This window comes from Bidens hawaiensis, unplaced genomic scaffold (assembly GCF_021521415.1).
Source record: "Bidens hawaiensis isolate Kalapana, Puna unplaced genomic scaffold, B.hawaiensis_p1.1 tig00001382_1, whole genome shotgun sequence".
Taxonomy (NCBI): Eukaryota; Viridiplantae; Streptophyta; class Magnoliopsida; order Asterales; family Asteraceae; genus Bidens; species Bidens hawaiensis.
In genome coordinates, this window is record NW_027491078.1 from 429,841 (window position 1) to 451,414 (window position 21,574).

At 34.3% G+C, this 21,574-nt stretch overlaps 1 protein-coding gene and 2 pseudogenes across 2 annotated transcripts; 1 reads left to right on the forward strand and 2 right to left on the reverse strand.

Moving 5' to 3' along the window:
* Positions 1 to 5,733: 5,733 nt before the first annotated feature.
* LOC143573100 (protein BASIC PENTACYSTEINE1 pseudogene) lies at positions 5,734 to 8,194 on the forward strand (annotated as a pseudogene). Its single transcript, XR_013142370.1, has 2 exons — positions 5,734 to 5,818; positions 7,299 to 8,194. The product of XR_013142370.1 is annotated as a protein BASIC PENTACYSTEINE1 pseudogene (transcript).
* A 729-nt stretch (positions 8,195 to 8,923) lies between these two features.
* LOC143572546 (putative clathrin assembly protein At1g25240 pseudogene) lies at positions 8,924 to 9,922 on the reverse strand (annotated as a pseudogene).
* Positions 9,923 to 12,070: 2,148 nt separating this feature from the next.
* On the reverse strand, positions 12,071 to 19,092 carry LOC143573754 (65-kDa microtubule-associated protein 6-like). Its single transcript, XM_077058555.1, has 12 exons — positions 18,901 to 19,092; positions 17,579 to 17,782; positions 16,481 to 16,735; positions 15,877 to 16,092; positions 15,631 to 15,786; positions 15,382 to 15,541; positions 14,721 to 14,872; positions 14,422 to 14,509; positions 14,267 to 14,340; positions 14,095 to 14,169; positions 12,982 to 13,340; positions 12,071 to 12,349 (listed from the first exon to the last, which is right to left on the reverse strand). Exons 1-11 carry the CDS (start codon positions 18,967 to 18,969, stop codon positions 13,002 to 13,004), a joined length of 1,788 nt encoding a protein of 595 aa, XP_076914670.1. The 5' UTR covers positions 18,970 to 19,092; the 3' UTR covers positions 12,071 to 12,349; positions 12,982 to 13,001.
* Positions 19,093 to 21,574: the final 2,482 nt, after the last annotated feature.

Sequence of the window (21,574 nt, forward strand, 5' to 3'; positions counted from 1 at the left end):
GACATGCAATGTTTGTTGGCCAACTACTCCGTTATATTGTTATTTCTTTTGAACGGCCGTAATATTGTTAATACTTGGTTAATTTCTAGTTTTATATTCATTATATGTTAACTAGTGTGATTAGGGTTTGTTAGGTAATTAATACTTATGATAAGGAGCAACGGGATCCGAACTACTTTTAGTGTGTTGTCACTTAACATGGAAGATTAGTTCCTAACTAAAATTGCTCCTAACCCGTATTTTGAGTGTGAGGCATGTTCCCCTACACCCAAGTACCCGACCCCTAGGAAAAATAACTAAAATTGTCCCTAACCCGTATGAATATTTCATTCGTCGAATCTTGTAAATATAATCTCCATCTGTAGTTTTAAGTCCTAATTTAAAATCAGTAACACTGACTTGGTAGCACTACAATATAACCTTGTGATTACTTTATGTCAGATAGTAAAAAGGGATTAGCTTATTCTACAAATGAGAATATATAAAAATAAGAATGGTGAAAAGAATATGTGTTAAAAAAAATTGAAAGAATAAAATAATCATAATTCAAATTTAATGTTAAAAAAGTCAAAAAATATATATTATTTTTTCCTATATTTTTTCCTGTCTTCCTCGTTCTAAAAAAAATACACAATGTTGAGAAAAAAAATCATTGTGTCTTTTTATTTATTATTGTGTTTTTTTGTTTTATATTATTTGTGTATTTTTTTTATTGACAATGTGTTATATTACTCAACATTGTGTTATATTTTGCTCGACATAGTGTTATATTTTTCGATCTATTGTGTCTTTTTTTATTTATCATTGTGTTTTCTGTTTGTTTTCGTTATTGTGTCTTTTTTTCGACATTGTGTCTTTTCGTCTTTTTTTAACGAGAAATTAAGACAGGAGAAACATTTTAGTTTTTTTAATTTTTTTGTTTTCTATTTATATTTTGAGTTATGATTTTTTATGATTTCTTTTGAATTTTTTTAAAGGGTTTTTTTACCACAAATTTTTTCACACTTTTCATTTTTGTCTCCCATTGCATTCTAACATTTTTCCAGTGCAAAGGCCACGCTGGTACTGTTTTATGATGAAAATCGTACACCTATTCCACGAAGAGGTGCCAAACTCGACTTCACAATGGAGACTGTGGGCATGAAACGGCTATAATGTATGTCATCATTTTTTTCTCGGGTGGCAAGCCAAACAACTCTTTGAGCATTAAATTAAAAAAATATATACACAATGCATTTTTGTGTTGATCGAATACATGGAGAATAATCAAATATAATGTCATTGCATTTTCTTAAGGAAAATACACGACATATTTTTTGCGTATGATTTGATTTCACTAAAACCATCATCAATAAGGGTGATTCATGTTTGCGTTGGTGTTTTTTATGTGCCAAAAGGCACTAGGCCTCACAAAAATACCTTATTTTTTCTCTCTTCTCCCCTTTATTTCCTCTCACAAACTCATTTTTGAAACATTTTTCACCTAAAAGGCTAAAATCTTACAATACCCTTTCTCCTCCACATCATAGCTTCTCTCATCCACATCATTTTCTTCAAAACACCTCAAGACACTCAAGAATGTCTTATTGTAGATACGCTAACAAATCATATGTTTATTAACTATTAAGTATATAATATAATTGGCAATCGTGACCAATTCTTTAAAAGAAAAGGTTGATCTGACAAAAATAAAATATGTAAAGGTTCATCTGGATCATCTAAATTAAAAGGTATGTTGGTTTTAAATAATTCTAATTATCATATTTTAGTCACTGTCTGTCTCAACTAACGAAATGATTGGTGACAGTCTTACCTTTTAACATTTTTGCTTCCAACGATCCACAGCTAACGAAATCTTAACTTTGTGAGTCTCTGGGCGCCGAAAAATCGTTTTCGGTCGGAAAACTTTTTTTTCACCGGAAAACTCAATCTTTTCGTCACGGCTCTATTTGAAACCTTAGATAAGACCTTTATGAACCCTTTTTTTAGTAAAAACTCCAATTATTGTGGTCGCCGGAAAAACGTTTTCGGGCGGCGGCAACGGTGGTGGTCAGCGATGGTGTTCAAATGGTGGTATTCAGGTTGTGTTTTCTGGCAAAAAATGTTTTTCCAGCGGTCGGAGACTAACAGAGTCACGCTTCCATTAGTCATGGATCGTTGGAAGCTAGTATATTAAAAGGTGGGATTGTCACCAACCATTTCGTTAGTTGAGACCGGCACCAACCAAAAGATTATAGTTAAGATTATTTAAAACCAATATACCAAACTTAAACAACGTATCAATTTATGTTGGCACCATCCATAACATTTGTTTTTCTCCACCACCTACTTATTGCACATGCCATTGCCACCTCAACCTTTGCGGTCACCACTAGCACCGTAAATGCCTAGAGAGGAGAAATTTTGTACAAAACCCCGTATTAAAGTGGTACCAACCGAATAAATAGGTACCGTTATTTGTTTTTCATGTATTTAGTATCGGTACAATTCGTTTTCAATAGTATTTGTATTGTCCAGTACCGAACCAATAAATTTGTTATGATATTCAGTATATACTTTCACTCGTTTAGATATCAATAAATTTTTTTGGTAGTATACAATACCAATCTTAATTATCTTTACTACTACATCCTCTGTCTCTACCACCGCATGTGTCACTCGTAGTCGTCCCACCTTCACACCACCATCAAAAGCCACCACAAAAAAGATGTTAGAGATGAACATGTATTGGTGTTTTTTTTCCTTAAACAACTCATTTCAACCTAACTATCCTTTGTCAAAAACTCGTTTTAACCAAAACTAAACCGATACTTTCTAAAATACTTGTTTACTCAAACTACTTTTCAATATAACTCCTATTGACCTGTAAGACCTCAATTCTGGTGCCCTACATTGGGTATTGGATTTACTCATAAGCACAGTTCTAAATATCATAGTGAATTAAAACTTTCACGGTAATATAAAACATTAATCATTTCTTACAAATCATTCAATTCTTGTCCTTAAACATCACAAGCTGTCTTAACATAAAACATAACCATAAAAACATAACATCCTTCTTTCCTCATATGCCAGCCACTTCAGTCCACTGCCATATGTCCTGCCTCAAGCCAGCTGCTTCATTCTACTAACCTGCGTGCATACTAAAAGTCAGCTACGCTGAGTGAGTTCTAGTTTAGCAAGTCACAGGCTATTCTTACACATTAAACATACACTCTTGTATCCGAAAATACCATTCTTACATACAACCCATACTTACCTTTTTACTTCTTTCATTCTCATACTTTTATCATTACAGATTTATACTTATATTCTTACATTCTTACACATATTGTAAGGGTCTGTCACCCTCATTATTGCACAAATATTATAGAGTTTGCCACCTAGTTCTTGCACAGATATTATAAGGTCTGCCACCCTCATTCTTGCAAAGATATTGTAATGGTCTGCCATCTAAATTCTTACATTCATATATGTATAAGCATAATTAAAACATATGACAATATCTCACAATGCATAGTTATACTTAATCATCTTAAACCACTTCTTTTTTTACAAGTATGCACACAGCCCCGCAAACATTCAAAGAGAAAGGGGCTAGACACTCACCTGGATCATGTTATCTCGGGAGTTAACTTTAACACCTCTCCTTAGTTGCACACGGCTAACTGCGCAATAATTTATAAGTATCAATTAATTACTTTTAACCAAATAATACTTCTAGGTTAGTGAAGCCCCTAACGAACAGAGGTCCGGGGGCAGCGCCCCTGGTAGCTGGGTCCTATGGCGGAAGCCCCTGGCTAGGTTTTAATAAGTCTTTATTAAAAATTCACTAGAATAATCGACATTTTAAACAAGTCAAATTGAATTTCCAAACGAATCGAATCGAATTTCCAAAACGAATCGAATCGAATTTCCAAACGGATCGAATCGAATTTTCCAAATGAATCGAATCGAATCGAATTTCCAAACGAATCGAATCGAATTTCCTAAATGAGTCGAATCAAATTTCCAAAATGAGTCGAATCGAATTTCCAAATGAATCGAATCGAATTTTCTTCCAGTCGAATCAAACTTTTAAGAATTCGATTCAAATTCTAGTTTTTCATGCCTTTTGGTTTTAATCGTTTTCTTTCATCCCTTAAAGGCCCGTTTTACTACTACAACGAGTTACGGACTGTAACAACTCTACTTATCAGTTCTTACATGGTACGAACTTCATTTACCCGTCTTTTTGTTGAGTCTAACCTTGTCCGTTTTATCCGAAACAACATTCATAACTTTTTTTTAGTAAAGTTTGTATTTTTCCTGCTTAATATAAGCCGATCTAGCACCCTATCGATTTTCATGGCAAACCGACATCAAATACATAACCTTTTATCTTAAAACATACATTTTCTTGGATCCAGTTTGGTTCGGATCTGAATCAGCATGTGAATCGTGTTAGGTTCCTTGTTGCGATGATGCTTGAACACGAAATCTGCCCTCCTTTAGCTCGGATTTAGATCTGGATTTGAAGGAGAGTGTTCGTGTGTGTTTTTTAGTGTGTATGGAGGCAAGGATGATGGAAATGAGGGTTTTATGAGGTTTAAGGGTGTTTAAATACCCTTAAGCCCATGGACTTTAAGGCCCATCACCATCCTTTAATCCATCTTTTATTTCTAAACCCACACTCAACTTATTATTATTTTTAACCTAATTAAATAATAGCACACCATTAAATAAATAAAATTCTTTTATTTATTATTATCAAAAGTAGGGTGTTACATGACCCGAATTCATTTCAACCCATAACAATTACACCATGTAAAGGTCAACAATAAGAAATTAAATAAACATTTCGTCGTTTCACGGTATCATAATTTTTAAAAGGAAAAAAAATGGTTAATCACCATATTAACTAACTTACATAACGTATACCCATACACGATAAGACACGAACACGAAACATGTATACATGTACACAACACGAAAACTTATCGTGCACACGTATCACAAACCCGAACACGAACCTGTTGATATCATGTATACACGATAAGGCAAGAACCTGCCGAAGAATCGGGGATGGGTTCGGCCGTTCATTGGCCGATGGAGCCGTTACAACTGCGAGGAAGTCAGATTGCCAAAGAATAAGAGAATCAGATATGTGGAGAGGTAGACTGGAGAATCGAAGGGCTACGACTTCCGAAGATCAGGAGAGGGAGAATCAGAGAAGGGTTTGTCTATATTATATTATTATATATTTTTATTTATAAAAAAAATCTAATCATGTACTAACGAGACTTAACAGATAAACGGGTATTTTACTTGTTTAAACACAAAAAATTAATAGGTCGATTCGTGTTTACCTGTTTAATACACGAAACCTGGGGTAAGGTCATACCAGATACATGTTAAATTCGTGTAAGTTTGTGTCATACATTTGTGTATCGTGTCTACATTTCCGGCCCTAAGCCATACATTTGTGTATCGTGTCTACATTTCCGGCCCTAAGCCATGCTAATCATCTTATGCCAACATTTTTTAATTTAGTGATCATTATAAATTAAAAAAAAATGTTTTAAGAAAAAAAATAGGTAGTTGCAAGTAGCAAAAGAAAATGGTTTTAGACTTTGGGATTGGATCACATGTGCGGCAAGTGCAAGCAACCAAACACAGTCACGAACATGTTTCCTTATTTTTATTTAAGAAAATAATATTATTGTTTGATAGATTCAAACCCAACCCAAACTAAACTAAACTAAACTAAACTCCCATTTCCTTTCTCTCTCCTCTCTCCGAACACCATAACCCTAAAAAGACTGTTTACCCACACCAAGTAAGTTCTCTCTCACCCTCTCTCTCACATATACATACATATATATATATAATACATACACACGCACACACGAACTGTTGTTTCTCTCACCTTAAAAAAACATTTGATCTGTTTAATGTTGTTACGGTTCAGGATCTGAACATTTGATTCCATATGAATCTGTCTATTGTTTCTATATTATTAATCGATGATATTGCTAGTGTTTGAAACTTTGAATTTGTATTGTAGATCTGTTTATTTTGTCACATTTTATTTTAGATCTGGTATTTTTAATCACTAGAAATCAGATCTGCTTGTACAATTTGGGGCTTTTTTTTAAATAAATAATAATAAAATTAATTTGTTGCATTACTTTTAAACTATATTGATTTTAATAAAAGCGGGTTATTGAAATTGTTCATCGGGTCTACGGGATCGAAGCTTTTAGGCCTCGGTTGTTTCGCCATGTTTAAATTGGAAACCGAACCGTTAACTGAAAACCGACGAAACCGAATCAGAATTTACCAAAATTGAATTAAATGGAAACCGAATTAACTAAAAATCTCGGTTTTTTGTACCCTCTGTTAAGCGAAATTAATTGAACTGAACCGAACCGACCCATTCATATGTTCATATATTTCTAGCTTTTATATCTATATATCATGTTTTACCATTTCATGTATTTATACCACGATTTTATGTATTTTTAAGCAAAAGTTTGGTTTTGGTTATTAACCGAAATTAGCCGAACTGAAAGTCGACAAACTAACTGAATAAACGAATTGATTATCCAAAACCGGTTGGCTAATAAATTAGATTAACCTAGGATTTTAGTTTTAGTTTAGGCTAATAACTAAACCGAACCGTACACGGTACACACCCTTACTACACGCTGCAGAGTGGACACGGTGGATATTTGGTTGTTACTATATCGGTGTGATACCGTAATATGCCCAATTGAACATTGAAACATGTCTGGTTCGTTTTATTTAACTTAAAACAAAAGTTAATGATTTTTTCTTTCATGAAGTAAACAAAATTATTATTTAAAATTTAATTCATTTATATTAAAAAGCAACATAGTTAATAAAAATTGAAAAAAAAGAACAAAAAAAGGGAAAAGCGAATAAAATTACTTTGGGTACAAAAACCAAAAATGCAGTATTAAATACAAGATCAAATACAAATGCTTTTTAACATGAAAACAGTGAGAACCAATTGCTATTTTTTTATAAGTATTTACTCTTATTTTTTGCTCGTATTTGCTGATTTTTTATTATGAGACATTATAAGTACTTGTTTTAAATTTTGTTGTTATTATTAGTTTTTTTTTCTTTTGCTGTTATAAGTATTTGTTATTATTTTGTTGCCGATTCTGATTCTTTTGTTATTAACTTATTATTCTATTTTCTGCGTTTCTACTTCATTTGCCAGGATGTTATTTCTCATATTAAAACGTTAATCATTTGATCTTTTTGTTGCTTATTTGCATGAATATTAGTTGCAATGGATGATGATGGATTGCGAAATTGGGGATATTATGAACCATTTAAGGAACATCTTGGTCTGCAACTCATGTCACCAATTGGAGACCCTAGAGACCACAAACCGTTCTCTATACGCGAAAATCCCGTCATGATTAACCCGAATGTATCAACTTACCATCACCCGCACACACGTGTGGTGTCCGACCCGCCTATGCCCATGCACTACATGATGCGAGACGGGTGGATTCAACGCGAAAGACTCCTTCATATGCTACCCGGAAACAGTAATTTTTCTGTCCTTCCGAGTACTTCAGCCTCTCATTCAATCCACATGCACCCGCCACTCGATTTATCAAAAGAACCTGTAATAAACAATGTAGTTGTCGGTGAAGATGCTGGCGACATAGGCGGCGTTAGCAGTGACGGTAACAGTGGCGGAGACGACGGTTCTATCAGAAAAAGAGGATCAGCAACCGGCTTAAAACCCGTGGGACCGAAGAAACAGAAGAAACCGAAAAAACCCGCGTCCACACCGAAACAAAACACGAACCATCGAGCGAAAACTATTAAACGAAGCATGGATGTGGTGATAAACGGCGTGGATATGGACATTTCAGGAATCCCGATACCCGTGTGCACGTGTACAGGGGCGCCACAGCAGTGTTACCGATGGGGGTTAGGTGGGTGGCAGTCGGCATGCTGCACCACGACCATATCAATGTACCCATTACCAATGAGTACTAAACGCCGTGGTGCGAGAATTGCGGGTCGGAAGATGAGTCAGGGCGCGTTTAAGAAGGTTCTAGAGAAACTGGCGTCGGAAGGGTATAGTTTTGCGGATGCGATTGATTTGAGGGCGTACTGGGCGAAACACGGGACGAATAAGTTTGTGACAATAAGGTAAGTGTTTTAAGGAAATGAAGTGGTGGTTTGTTGTAAGTGTATATATGTCTTAGGCTTTGTTTGGAGGTTTACTTGTTGTTTACCTTTTTTCGAGGTTTAGGCATTTTCGGGGCGGCTGGAACTGGTTTTTTTTTTAATGGGAAAAAAAGACAATGCCTTGGTGAATTTGACAGTAGATTTATTGTTTATGAACTCTTTTTCTTAGTTTGGTATAATTTAAGCTGACGTTGTTGTTACTTGCTAATTTTTGCTGGTGTTCTTTATTAAAAACTGTTTCTGTATAGTTCTTGGTTGCTATGGGCTATGGGTCGATCGAGGTTATGCGCTTGTGTTGATTTGAACATGTTTATGATCGGCTTGTGGTTACGTGTAGCGTTTCGGAAGATGCATATGTTCATTCGGATGCAGATTTGATCAACTGGCTTATAGACAATTATTCGGCGTGTTATAAAGTCTAGGGGTGTTAATGGTTTTCTTTGCGGGTTGACAAATTGATACCGACATACAAAGTAGATACCAAACGATCAACCCAACCTCTTAAGTCGAATATGATTCGCTTAACTAAATGTATTAATCGAGATCATTCACACGTGTGTTTTGATGTTAACTTCATTCGCATATATATTTGATCAATCGCTTTATAAACAATCATTCCGAAGGTTATACAATAAGAACAAGAAGCTTTAACAACCGAAGAATCACGGCCAACTTCAAGACCAACTGCTGTTTCGTGACCTTAGGTTACATCAAGCTGCAATGATTCAAGCTTTTTAGTAATCTCCTCGGCCGATATAGAGGATTTACCCTCGTGTTTTGGACTCGATTGTCTTGATTCACGTCGACTCGCAGCATTTTCTATTATTTGCTCGAGTTCTTGAATATCGTCATCACGGATACGCACGATTCTCGGGCTTTGTGCCGCTTTCGCAACACCGAGATCTCTACAAAATTCTATGTAGCGAGACAGAACTTCAGCCTGTGATGACGCTTTCTTCAAAACCGAGATTGCCATCCCAGCCTCGGTTTTGCCAATCGAGTATATCCTCACAAGAACCGCAGCAATCCCGTTACATACCCGGCTATAAATATCATAGATCTCGAGCACAATGCAATTCATCGCCTCGAGAACCAACGCGTTCATCATCTTCTCGCCTTGCGGTTTGATCTCGAGCAACATATCAAGCAAACCTTGAAGGTTTTCCAACCATGCTAAATGTTGCATCATGGACCATTGCTTTGGTCTTTCTTTGTTCCCCCTTCTAAGACTTCCATCTTTCTTATCTTCGGAATGTTTCGCCAGAAAAGCCGATTTTTTACTGAGATACTTGTAATACGCGCGAATGAACGCTTCCTGTTTATGCATATCCGGTCGTCGGTCTTTGAAATTCGAGAGATCAAAAGGTAAACGGCCAATCTTTTGAATGGCGGGGACTTTGCATGTAAAAACCCCATGCAAAAGCATGAGGCCTTTTAATGCCACTGTCCATGTGCGGGTCTTTTCCATCCTGGTGGTCAATGCTGACATCACAGGACGGATATAATGACCCGACACGCGAATCCATGCAAATATGAGTTGGGCACTCCGGTAATCAACACGTGAATTATCATGGTTGGTGGCTTTTATGACAGCAGCCTCAATCTCGGGATTCCTAGATGATGAACGAGGGGTAAAATTAGCGATTAAAAGACTTCTGGCGTCTTTAAACGCGTTGGAGGCTCCTTTGAGCGTCCACATTACTATTTTTTTCTCGTTCTTTTGGTTCCCGTGTGTCGTCCCCGCCACCGACCACCGTTTACGGCTTTTATGTTCTTGAATCAATACCCGTTGTGTATGAAGTTTGTGTTTGTGATGTTTCTTATTATTATACATCAAATGATTGTGTTCCTAGTTTTTCTCTGATTTTATGGTGTACGTTATTTGCGGTTATCTTTATTTAGTAACTATAATTTTTTGAATTTTGACTGCCGTTTGAATTTCAATGCAAAGCTTATATCCTTAATTAGTAAACCGTTTTTATTTTTTATTTTTCAAAGTTGATGGTTTAATTACCAACACTTGGTGAGTATATCATTTTTGTTTGTAAATATATTTATTAAACTTTTTAGGAAAATCATTAAAATATTAAAATAACCACTTTAAACCAAGTGTGTAAAACAAGACCGGTTCAAGTAGAACTGAGACGGTTCGGTTCGGTTCAATTATTAAGCGAAACCCAAATCGAAACTGAAGTAATCGGTTATTTGAATATTCAAACCGTTCGTTTTTCGGTTTTCTGGTTTTTCGGTTAATTTCGGTTTCGGTTCGGTTATTTTCAGTTTTTTTGTGTTGACATTGCAAAAAAAAATGAAAAATGAAAATACATATTTTAAGCTTGTATAAGAACGTGTTAGAATACCACGGTCCACATATATATTGAATTCAAAAAAACAAAAATAGGCACGTGTTACGACGTACGGGGGAACTATATGAATACAAAGTTGCAAAATAGAGTTTAAAAATTAAAACTTGATAATCTTATTTATTTATCTTAAAAGTTTAAAAATTAAAGCGTGGAACTATAAGCTTAGTCCCGATCTTCATTCATCATCTTATTTATTTATCTTAAAAGTTTAGTCCATTCCTCATCATCTTGATAATCTTTATCATCATCAATCGGTTCGGTTCGGTTTGTTTTTTTTTCGGTTTTTTAAAAATGGATAACCGAATCGAAACTGAAATTTCGGTTTTTCAAAAAAAAACATAAAGTTAACCGTCGGTTAATGCTTCTGTTCGATTTTTTCGGTGCAATTTTTTGGTTAATTTGATTTCGATTCGATTAATTCGGTTTTCTGCTCACCCTAGGTTCAACGGTAATCCAACTCTATTTTATTTATTTTTTTCAAATCTAATCTGATTTTAATATGTTAGGATCTTAGACAACATTTTATTTTCTAATATGTTAGACAATGTTTAATTGGGTTTTTGCCAATTTAATCCTCTAAATGGTTTACTTTGATTCTTTGAATGCTTGGTTTACTTTAGAAGCTTAAATTCTAGGTATGCCTGAATGATTAGACTTATAATTAGATTTTATTTGTCGGTGAAAAATGATGTGTGTTTTAGCGAAAATGATCAAGATAAACTACGTTTTTAAAACCTATTTAATCAAGTGATTCACATTCGTCGATTAAATGGCGCATTGTTGTAATGAAATAGTTTTCTACAAAGTAGCATAGCATATTAATCTAGTGTTTGTCTAGATTACGAAGTTGGCGAGTTCATAAACTGTGTCACTCATGGATAAACTTTCGCATTTTAAATTATGACGTCTTCTAATAGCATACTTATCATTTTGCACACGCTTCATTGCAAGGCGTATGGTCTATGAGTAATCTAAACAAACGTGACCCATTGATCAAACAGACCTATATAAACATCTCTACCGCTATTTTGGAAAAAAAAAGAAAAGAAAAGAAAAGAAAGAAATAAAAAAAACACACATCACACATACAAACTTGCCGGTTCAATGCCATTCTATATACCCGAAATACCAACGAATTGTCCCCATAAAAGCACAAGCAATCGCGTGTAGAAATCTCTTAAACGCTCACTACTTACTCGGCTTATCATCTTCATAGCGACGTTGATTAACATTCTACACACATTGTTTCATTGTATGTTGTATGGTAATTCACAATTAGTTGCAGCCCGTAAGCCACAAAAACGCAAATAATGAAAAGGCGATCATCGTGTTTTTATTTTTCTACATTTTACCAATGATATTTCTACATTTTACCAAATAACCTCGGACCTTATAAAATCACCAGCCCACAACTGGTAAAAGCCAGAATTCACACCGCCGCCAAAACCACCACCACCCAACAGTAAAATGCAGAGATATCATATTACAAGTTATTGGATTTTATGAAACCGCGTCAAAGATGACCATTGCCATCAAATCAAAACAAAAAAAAAAGCACGCACGGACGGATACGAAATTACAAGTAAACTGCCAAACAAACATCATACAAATCCTATTTATATCCACCACACTCTGTTGCTAAACTGTCAGCTGCTGTTCAAATCATAAAAAACTAGTGTACAACCCAACCCTTCAAATATTCACATCCTTTCTGCTCCTGTCTCTACTCCAATCAACACACAACACAAGCTTCCTTCCTGCTGCATCAACCAACCGTCACATATTATTTTTCGCTTTTTTTTTCAAATGTTCCAAATTAAAAGACGCTAGTATTAGGCCCGTTAATAGCAATATGCCACCTTGAATAGCCAACATATTCAAACTTATGGGAGACAAACATCACAATCAATATATAAACACTGAGCGTATAGTTTTGGCAGATAATTATTGTTACATTTGAATTACAGGCTATTATTCCTATTCGGGTCTATATATAGTAGGCCTTGCATTGTACATTTTATCAATTCTAGTGAGCATCGTTTTACACACTTATTGTGGGAAAAATGATAAAACTTTACAATTATTAAAATGTACATAGTCATGCCTCCTATATAGTAGCACGATTAGGAATAACAACATATAACAAAAACGTAACTACTAACTAACCGCCATAACTATATGCTCTAATATATAATTTGTTTTTGTCTACCTAAATATGTTTTGATTATTTTAATTATTCCAAGACTTAAAGAGAGGAAAAAAGAAAAAAGACCACGGTGGCATATTGCTTATAAACAGGTCAACTTGGGTTATGTTTTATCCTTAACGGGTCAATTCGGTCAAACGGGTCAAGTGGATCAAAAGTCACCCAAAGTTTAAAAGTAAGACATACCGGTTAATGATTTCAAAGATTCAGCTCTGAAGGGGGGACCCGGGCTCAGAATCGTATACGGATGAAAACGATATTGTGTCTTCTTTGGGTATAGCCACAAAGTTTAATGGGGCGGTGGTTAACCGTCTCATTTGCTTGGAGTACCCGTTTTGACGGCCTGAATACGAACGGGGAGTCATGGGCTCCGTTGTTGGACTTGCAACCGAGTTTCTGCGAGGTTGCGGTGTCATCAACCCATTTCTGTTTCCACGGTACCCGTTACTCGACATCCGAAAACTGCTGGCTCGCCTCGGGCTGGGCTTGGACCCGTAAATGGATTCCCGTTCTGTAAGTTGCAAGTCTTGAAGCTTCTTTAGGTCCTGTGCAAGAGTAAATGAATATTAATAATATAATACCATTCTTTTTCTCATGCGTGAAGGGGAGCCAAAAACGGGCTTTTTAGGTGGTAATTATGACCTGTTTATTTTTGAATCATTTGTGTTTAATTTCAAACGGGCCGAATGTGCCGATTTGAAAAATACTAGCTAATAAGTGGGAACAGGTCAAATGACTATCATCAGTCTTGGGGTCAAACCGAAATATCGGTTTTGAAAATCACTTGGTTTTGTTTTTTACAGTTTTTCCAGGGTTTTTTTTTTACGGTTTTTCCAGGTTTTAGTTTGTGTTCGGTATCGGTTTTACCATTTGGCCTAAAAATTTAGGGCCGAAAAAATCAGCCCAAAATAATGAATTTAGGCCTAAAACTTTGGGCCTAAACATTTGGGCTAAAATGTTTGGGTTACACTATTTATAAAACTCTTGTAAATTACTTAACATTCAAAATTATTATTAGAAATGAAAAACCATAATCATGGTTCGGTTTTTTCAGTTTTAATTACATGCAAAAACAAAACCGAGCCGAAAACTTGCTCTCTACGAAAACGGTTGGTTTTTGTTTGGGTTCAGTCATATCTGTTTTTCGATTTCATGCACACCCCTAGTCGTAATTAATGCATCAATATTTATTGAAAGAAATAAATTAAAAAAAATATCCGTGCAGGCCAAACCATAGCAAAGTGGCCCGTTTCAACCCGTTAGCCAACCGCCTGACACAAAAACAACACAATGATTTACCCTGAATCGCTTCTTTTCCTCTTCTTTCTGTAGTCTCGTTAGCTTATATTCCTCCAAAATCGTCACCAAACGAACCTACACAAAACATTTAATAAATCAAAATCAACATCTGGGATAATAATGATGAAACAAAAACAAAACTTTTACAACTATGTTGCATAAGAATACTCACCCTGTCATAAAGAAATGACTGTTTTTTATCAGCTTCCCACACGAGTGTCTTAGATATTAGATTGTCAACCATTGCTGTTATTTTATAGATTAATTAAAAAATTACTAGAAAACATGAAATGGATGATGTTATAAGCAAATGAAGAATACACATACTTGGAATCTTGTTAACAGCGATTCGGGCCCGTTCAGCCCGTTTTAAACTAAGATGTGCTCCCCTTCCGGCACTATACCTGTTTTGATCCTAAGGGTGTAAAAACAAAAGTCAAAGTAAGTCAACAGCTATAACTTTAAATATTAATTAGAAAAACCAAGGAAATAACAGAAATCATCCTTTATGTTCGTATATTGTCATAGTTTACGCCCTTCCCCTAACTGGTGTTAGTTTTTTCAGTTAGCTCCAGTGTAGGGTATTTTGGTCTTTTTGAAATTAAGAAAAAGGAAAAGAATATTACCAGGTTATAATCTTCAAGCCAATTTTCCTCTTCACATGCTGAGAGCCATCTTTCTATCCGATCCATGATTTCCTTTCGGCTCAAAGCTTCAGCCTTTACTTTACTAATTTGTGCTTCGATGTTCGCCAAAAGTTCACTCGGGTCCACCAGACCTACAAATAAACCGATTTCAACCGAATTTTACTGAACTGATTCCTTTTGGCTAAAAAAAATATTAAAAATAGTTTACTTCTAAAATTTTATTATAATGCACCAGTAATACATAAAGAGATAAGTAACTTGGTATGATCTTTATCAAGTGACTAGCTTATTTTGTTATTGTACAAAGATTAATTATGTTGGTATAAAAGATTTTGAGTCGGGATTTTGAAACATACGGTTGAGAAAAAACAAAAACTTCTGAAGTAGTGAACATAACATATATGACCCTTATAAAAAATATTATGGATATTCTGTTAAACTGTTGATAGAGGTTTTATTTAGTTATAACCAAATTCAGAGTTTGCACAACCGAAAACCGAATTGAGTATTCAGTTTCGGTCCGGTTTACATGGTTCTAAACCGAATAATGAACACCCCTATTTTTGTACCCATTTTTTAGTTATTTTAATAAAAGAACTGTTTTTAGTTTTTAAGTTTTGAATAACTAAGGCCCATTTACCTGAATCTATCATTGCATTAGATTTGTCAATAGCCGTGCTCGGATCGGGCTCGACATGAGTCTTGTGACATAACGCTTCCAACTCAGATCTCCTTTTCATAACTAGTTCTTTCATTCGACTAGCTTTCAGTTTACTCAACCTTTCAACTTCTTGTGATGCCTGCCAAGATTATTATTATTTTTATTATTATTATTATTATCATTATATTATCATATTATTTAACAAGAAAAAACACAAAGAAGTTAAACCTGTTGAATAATCCCCAACGACAGAGCTGCCGGTTCCACAATTTCGGCTTCGGATAATCTAATAACCGAAGTAATTTTTGAAAAGTAACTCTTTTCTTCCTTTGTAGAATCCATTATTTGCCAAAGTTCAAATAATGATGCAGCAATATCTTTCAGCTGTATTTCATAAAAATAATAAATAAATAATAAAAATCTTAGTTTAAACATACAACTAATAAGGTTTTTCAAGTTTTAATTTGACTTTACCTTTTGAAACCGCACTTTTTTCTCGGTTTTCAACTTAAGAATGGCGTTTTCTAGACCTTCCAATGTGCCATCACTTATATTTGTTGTTTGTTCTAAGCTTGTACCGTGCAAGCTTGGATGCACTTCACTAATTGTTTTACCAAAATCCAACCCAAGAACACTACACATGGAATGCACCTCATTCACATGGGCCAAAACTTTATGAAGCCGTTCCGACTGCGAATAAAATACATCAAGATTTAGTAAAAAGATTGTAGCTTTATGTAATCTATAAAATGCATCAAGATTATATAGAAAGTTTGTACCTTTATGTAATTCTATAAAATGTAACAAGATTTTATAAAAAGATTGTAGCTTTATGTAACTCTTATATAAAATATATCAAAATATATATAAAAAAACTGTAGCTTTATGCAACTTTATAAATATATCATGACTTTACAAAAACATTGTAGCTTTATATAATTCTATAAAGTATATCAAGATTTTATAAAAATAGTGTAGCTTATGTAATTCTATCAAATTCAACAAGTTTTTATAAAAAGATTGTAGCTTTATGCAACTCTGCAAATAGTATTAGTATTTCCTTTGTTAATTATCATACCTTTTCTTTTTGCAGAGTTCGAAGATGAGATTGGTATTCGCCAAGTTTTCTGAGTGACAAGTCCTGTTCTTCAAGATTCAATGAATCTGCAAATTGACTGAATCCCGAAATTTCACCATTAATTTTTTCAATTTGACTCTTTATATCTGCAAATTGTTTGATTCTTTCTTCCTTTTTGACTTTCAAATCTTCTACCAATGGTGTGACCATTGCAAGTTGAGCTTTCAATGATGATGATTTGTTTTCCATGTTTATCTGTATGATTCGATGAAAGAAGAGAACACTTTTAAGCCAAGTTATAAATACTATTGCTCATTTAAACAAGCCAAGCCACTCGTGAGCTACTCGAGCTCGGCTGGCCAAAAGCTCAAATCGAGTTGAGCTTAAATGAGCATGAGCCTAAAAATAAGCGTGTTTAATAAACGATCCCGAGCCCATGCATCAAATATATATCTCGAGTAGGCTCAAAAGCCTAAACGAACTTTTCTGTTAGATAATTCTTTTAACATATTAAATATATATTCACATAATATTAATTATTATATATATAATTATCAAAAAAAGAACTAAATAATTTATAACTGTGAAAATTAATTATAAGTACATAAAAATAATAATTAATATATTATTATACATAAAAATATCTAAAAAAGAACTAAATAATTATAATTGTGTTATAAAAATTATAATTATAATTATAAGTACATAAATTACAAAATTAATTAAATAATAAGCGAGCCCGAGCCAAACTCGAGCTTTAAAATTAGAGCTCATTGAGCTCGGCTCAGCTCGTTTACACCCTTTAGTTAAAATTATGCCATTATTGTTTGACTCTTAAAAGTCAAAGGTACACTCAAGGTGTGTAGTTCTTAAAAGTAAAAGTTCTATTAATCATTACAATTATGAAGCCGGTTATATAAGGTTAAATCCACTTCACTTTCAAAGTCAAAGTACATCTCTATATAGAAAGAGAAAGAATATTAAAGCAAAGGAGTGGTTGAAAGGCTAATAAAAACATGATGATTAGGATTAGGTACAAGAAATAATAAAGTTGACAACGATGGCTAATTTGATTAAAATTTAATAATATTTGTTTACCGGAAAATGAGTGTTAAGGTCACCAATGGTGGCTATGAGGGTGGCGAGTTCGGCTTCCTTGGCGGCAACCGACTGGTGAAGGCGCGCCTTGGCAGTTGCCGCTTCGTCGACCTTTCGTTTGTAAACTTCTAAACACTCTCTTTCCAATTCCATTAGAATTCGGTCTTTCTCGGCTTCATTTTCACCTATGTCCATCCATATTTGCTGCCACATGACATAATCCAAATAAGAAATTGAAAAGGGCATTTTTATTATCATAATTATGTAAAAGAATCTTGGCTAGAACAATTAAGTAAATATACCACAAAATATGTAATAGAATTTCTGAAATTGTATATATTATACAAAATTAGTACTATAACAAGTCAGTGAAATCCAATACAAAAATGACTACTGTTTTTGAAATTTCCAAATTTTCATCAAACAAGAAGAGCAGGAAGCATGTGAAATATATTAAATCAAAAAATTATAAACAAAATCATAAAAAATGTATTAAATAACATTTCACAACTTGCCTAAATTTCAGGGAACAGAGAATACACCCTTAATTTCATAACTTCTGCTTAAAATTCCAACTACATAATAACAGAAAATTCACTGAACTTGAGGGGAATCCATATACCCATTTCAAGATTTCCATTTTCAAACAAGAAATTTGGAAATTTTCACATAAATATCAAGTTTTGAATCAAAACCCATGTCAAAGAATCCAAAATAAACAAATTTGTTGGGGAAAAAACTGTTTTGAGAAAAAAAAAAAAAAGATTACCAAAATTCACTGAATTTGAGAAGAAATTCAAATACCCATTTCAAGATTTCTATTTTCAAAGATGAAATCACCACCAAATTTGCAAAATCACACAAAATTAACAAGTTTTGAAAGAAACCCATGTCAAAAAAAACCCCAAAGGGTAACCCAAAATAAACAAATTTGTTAAAAAAAATTACCAAAATTCACTGAATTTGAGAATAAAAAATCAATACCCATTTCAAGATTCCCATTTTCAAACTCAAAAACACCACCAAATTTGCAAAATTACACCAAATTAACAAGTTTTGAAAGAAACCCATGTCAAAAAACCCAAAGGGTAACCCAAACTAAACAAATTGGTTAACAAAAATTACCCAAATTCACTGAATTTGAGAAAAAAATTCAATACCCATTTCAAGATTCCCATTTTCAAACTCAAAAACACCACCAAATTTACAAAATTACACAAAATCATCAACTTTCAAAACAAACCCATGTCAAAAACCCCAAAGGGTACCCCAAAGCACACAAATTTATCAAAAAAGATTGTGTTTTCAAGAAGAAAGATTACCTGCAACTCCCTAAGTAAAGTATTACAATTAGTGGCTGTACGGACACTAGAAGGACTCCCTGCCAACATTGTTCTTTTTTCCCACTTTCTCCCCTAAAAATCCAACCTTTTTAACCACAAAATGATGGTTTCTTGAGTCTTGTTTTCTTAAAAACACAAGAAACTTGGTGGGTCTTTTTCCATGTTTCTTGCCTTGGTTATCTTCAGCACCAACAACCCTTTGAAGATCTAAAGCTTAATCCTTCAACAAACTCCACTATGGCTCTTGCTTTTGCTTCAAAAGATGATATGTTGAAATGGGAAAATCAAGAAACCAAGAAAGACCCAAATTAGATCTGTTTTGGAAGCTTACTAAAACACAAAGGATAAGAATTATTATTATTAGGTAATAGTAATGGTGATGAGGAGGACAAGCAAACAAAATGGACCACCAAAGGAAGCAAGCAAGCAAACCCCTTTTTCAAGAGTGGATGTGGCTATAATGCGCACCGGACGGATCTGCGCACGTTAGCCCATCGTTTTTTCTTTTACTAAATTCTTCTGTTTTGTTAAATTTAATTAATACTTTCTTTTAATAGCCCATAAATTTTGTTCCCATTTTAACCACTTAATTTATTAAATACAGTTGATTCGGCTAAAATGCGCACTGGATGGATAGGCGCATGTTAGCACAAGATTTCGTTGTTTGGGTGAAAATAGGCCGTGTAAATTCTTGGGGGATTCGAACTTGGGTAACGAGGATAACGAGTATTAAGACTTTTTGGAAGATACACTGTTGTCGTACCTACATATGTCTTTCGAGAGAAAAGGGAAAATTCTCAACATGTCCTTTGTTAAGATATTCATGTCTTGCGTCTCAAATCATGGTTGTAAAAATCACAACTAGACGTCAATTAATCACCAATTAACCATTAGTTGGCACTTCATCGACTAGTCGTCAATTAATCACTATTTGATTAACTTAAAAGTTTTGAATATAAAATTATGTATATTATGAAATTATATATAAATTCCAATCCGATTAATCGCTATTTTCTACCCCACTGCTTTACTAGCGCCTAACGAGTACTACAACACCGCCCACAATAAAGGGCGCTCTAGGTATGTTCCCTTTAAATTTGTCAGCAACGACATGTCTTTTAGGCGGGACGACGAGTTTTTCTCCAACTAGAAGACATTTGTCACCAAATAAGTCAGCCCAACATGTTTTGCCAAATATTGCATAACTTTTGTTCCCATAAATTCATGCGTTTGCTCTCATATTTGATCATGTTGCATAAAAATTCAAATATATGGCCAAACCACGTAAAATTTTCAAATATTTGGTTGGGCCGTCTTGTTTTCAGTTACAGATGTCGTTTTCCTCTTATACGAAAATACTCGCAATGCTGAATCACCGACAACAAAATTGTATGAGATAAATCGACAATTTCATAACTGGTAATTTTTGGGATAATTCTTGAATCTCTCTCTTAAACGTAAACATTTTGGAAATTTTTCCTATTTTTTAACCGCCAACAAATCCTTCAAATGAGTTACTGATTAAATTCATCACATTGGGAGACTCTCGTCTTTCAATTTAGGAAAAACCCTCACCTAAGGCCAACGCCCGTGAACACTCACTCAAAGGCACGAAAAGACGGCGAAATAAAACTCCATCAGTTCAAGGATCCAAATAGTGAACGCCATCAACTTCTCTAGCCTCTAATCATCACCTGGTGCCTCTGAAACTAAATGATAGGAGCATAAATCGAGCCCAGATCATATAAAACATCAAGTCTCCGCCTTACCACTCCCCACTAGATTATTGGCAAAAATTTTCCATATTAAAAATAGGGGTTGTTATATACAAACACTATCCCCATGGTGTGTGAATAAGGCTATACGGCTCGTATAGGGCCTATATGAGTTGTATAGGCCTAACTTATTAACATGCATACGGAGGTGACAGTGTGGCAGCTTTTCGCAGTCTATACGAGCCGTATAGACCCTATACGAGTCGTATAGATATTCTTGTTCGTATAGACCCTATACGAGCCGTATAGGGTCTATACGACTCATATAGACAGCATGTCAGCTGTACTTTGGCCAGATATTTATAATTATTTTATGGTCTATACGAGTCGTATAGATGGTATACGGTACAGGCCAGGCATCAGTTTTTCTTACTCCAAGCGTAATTATTTATATGACAGTTATATTTCAAAAGCTTAGATAATTCACATGGACTTCAATCAAAATGGATTGCGTAACCACATATAAAAAGTCGTTACCCAAAAACGCTCATGTTGTTTGTATGTTTTTATGTATATAGCAAAATATTTACTTTTAAATTACGTGTTTCTATTTTGTAAACAACTCGGGTATTATTTTTAATATTTTGTAATTTAAAAAAAATCTAAAAAAAATACTATACGAGTTGATGTGTTGTAAAACACACTTATTTTTCGCACCTTTGATCGACGTATTATATTATATTTTATGTGTTTTAACTCGTTTTAGATAGGTTTTACATATTAATCTTTATCTTGTAGGCTATGGGTGAAAGATTGAAGAAACTGAGCTTTTCGAGGAGTTTACGAGCCTTTTACGCATACGATTTCAAGAAACAACTCAAAGCCCGGTCCATATGCATCATGGAGGCCCAAGTCTTACAATGATATTATAACATAAA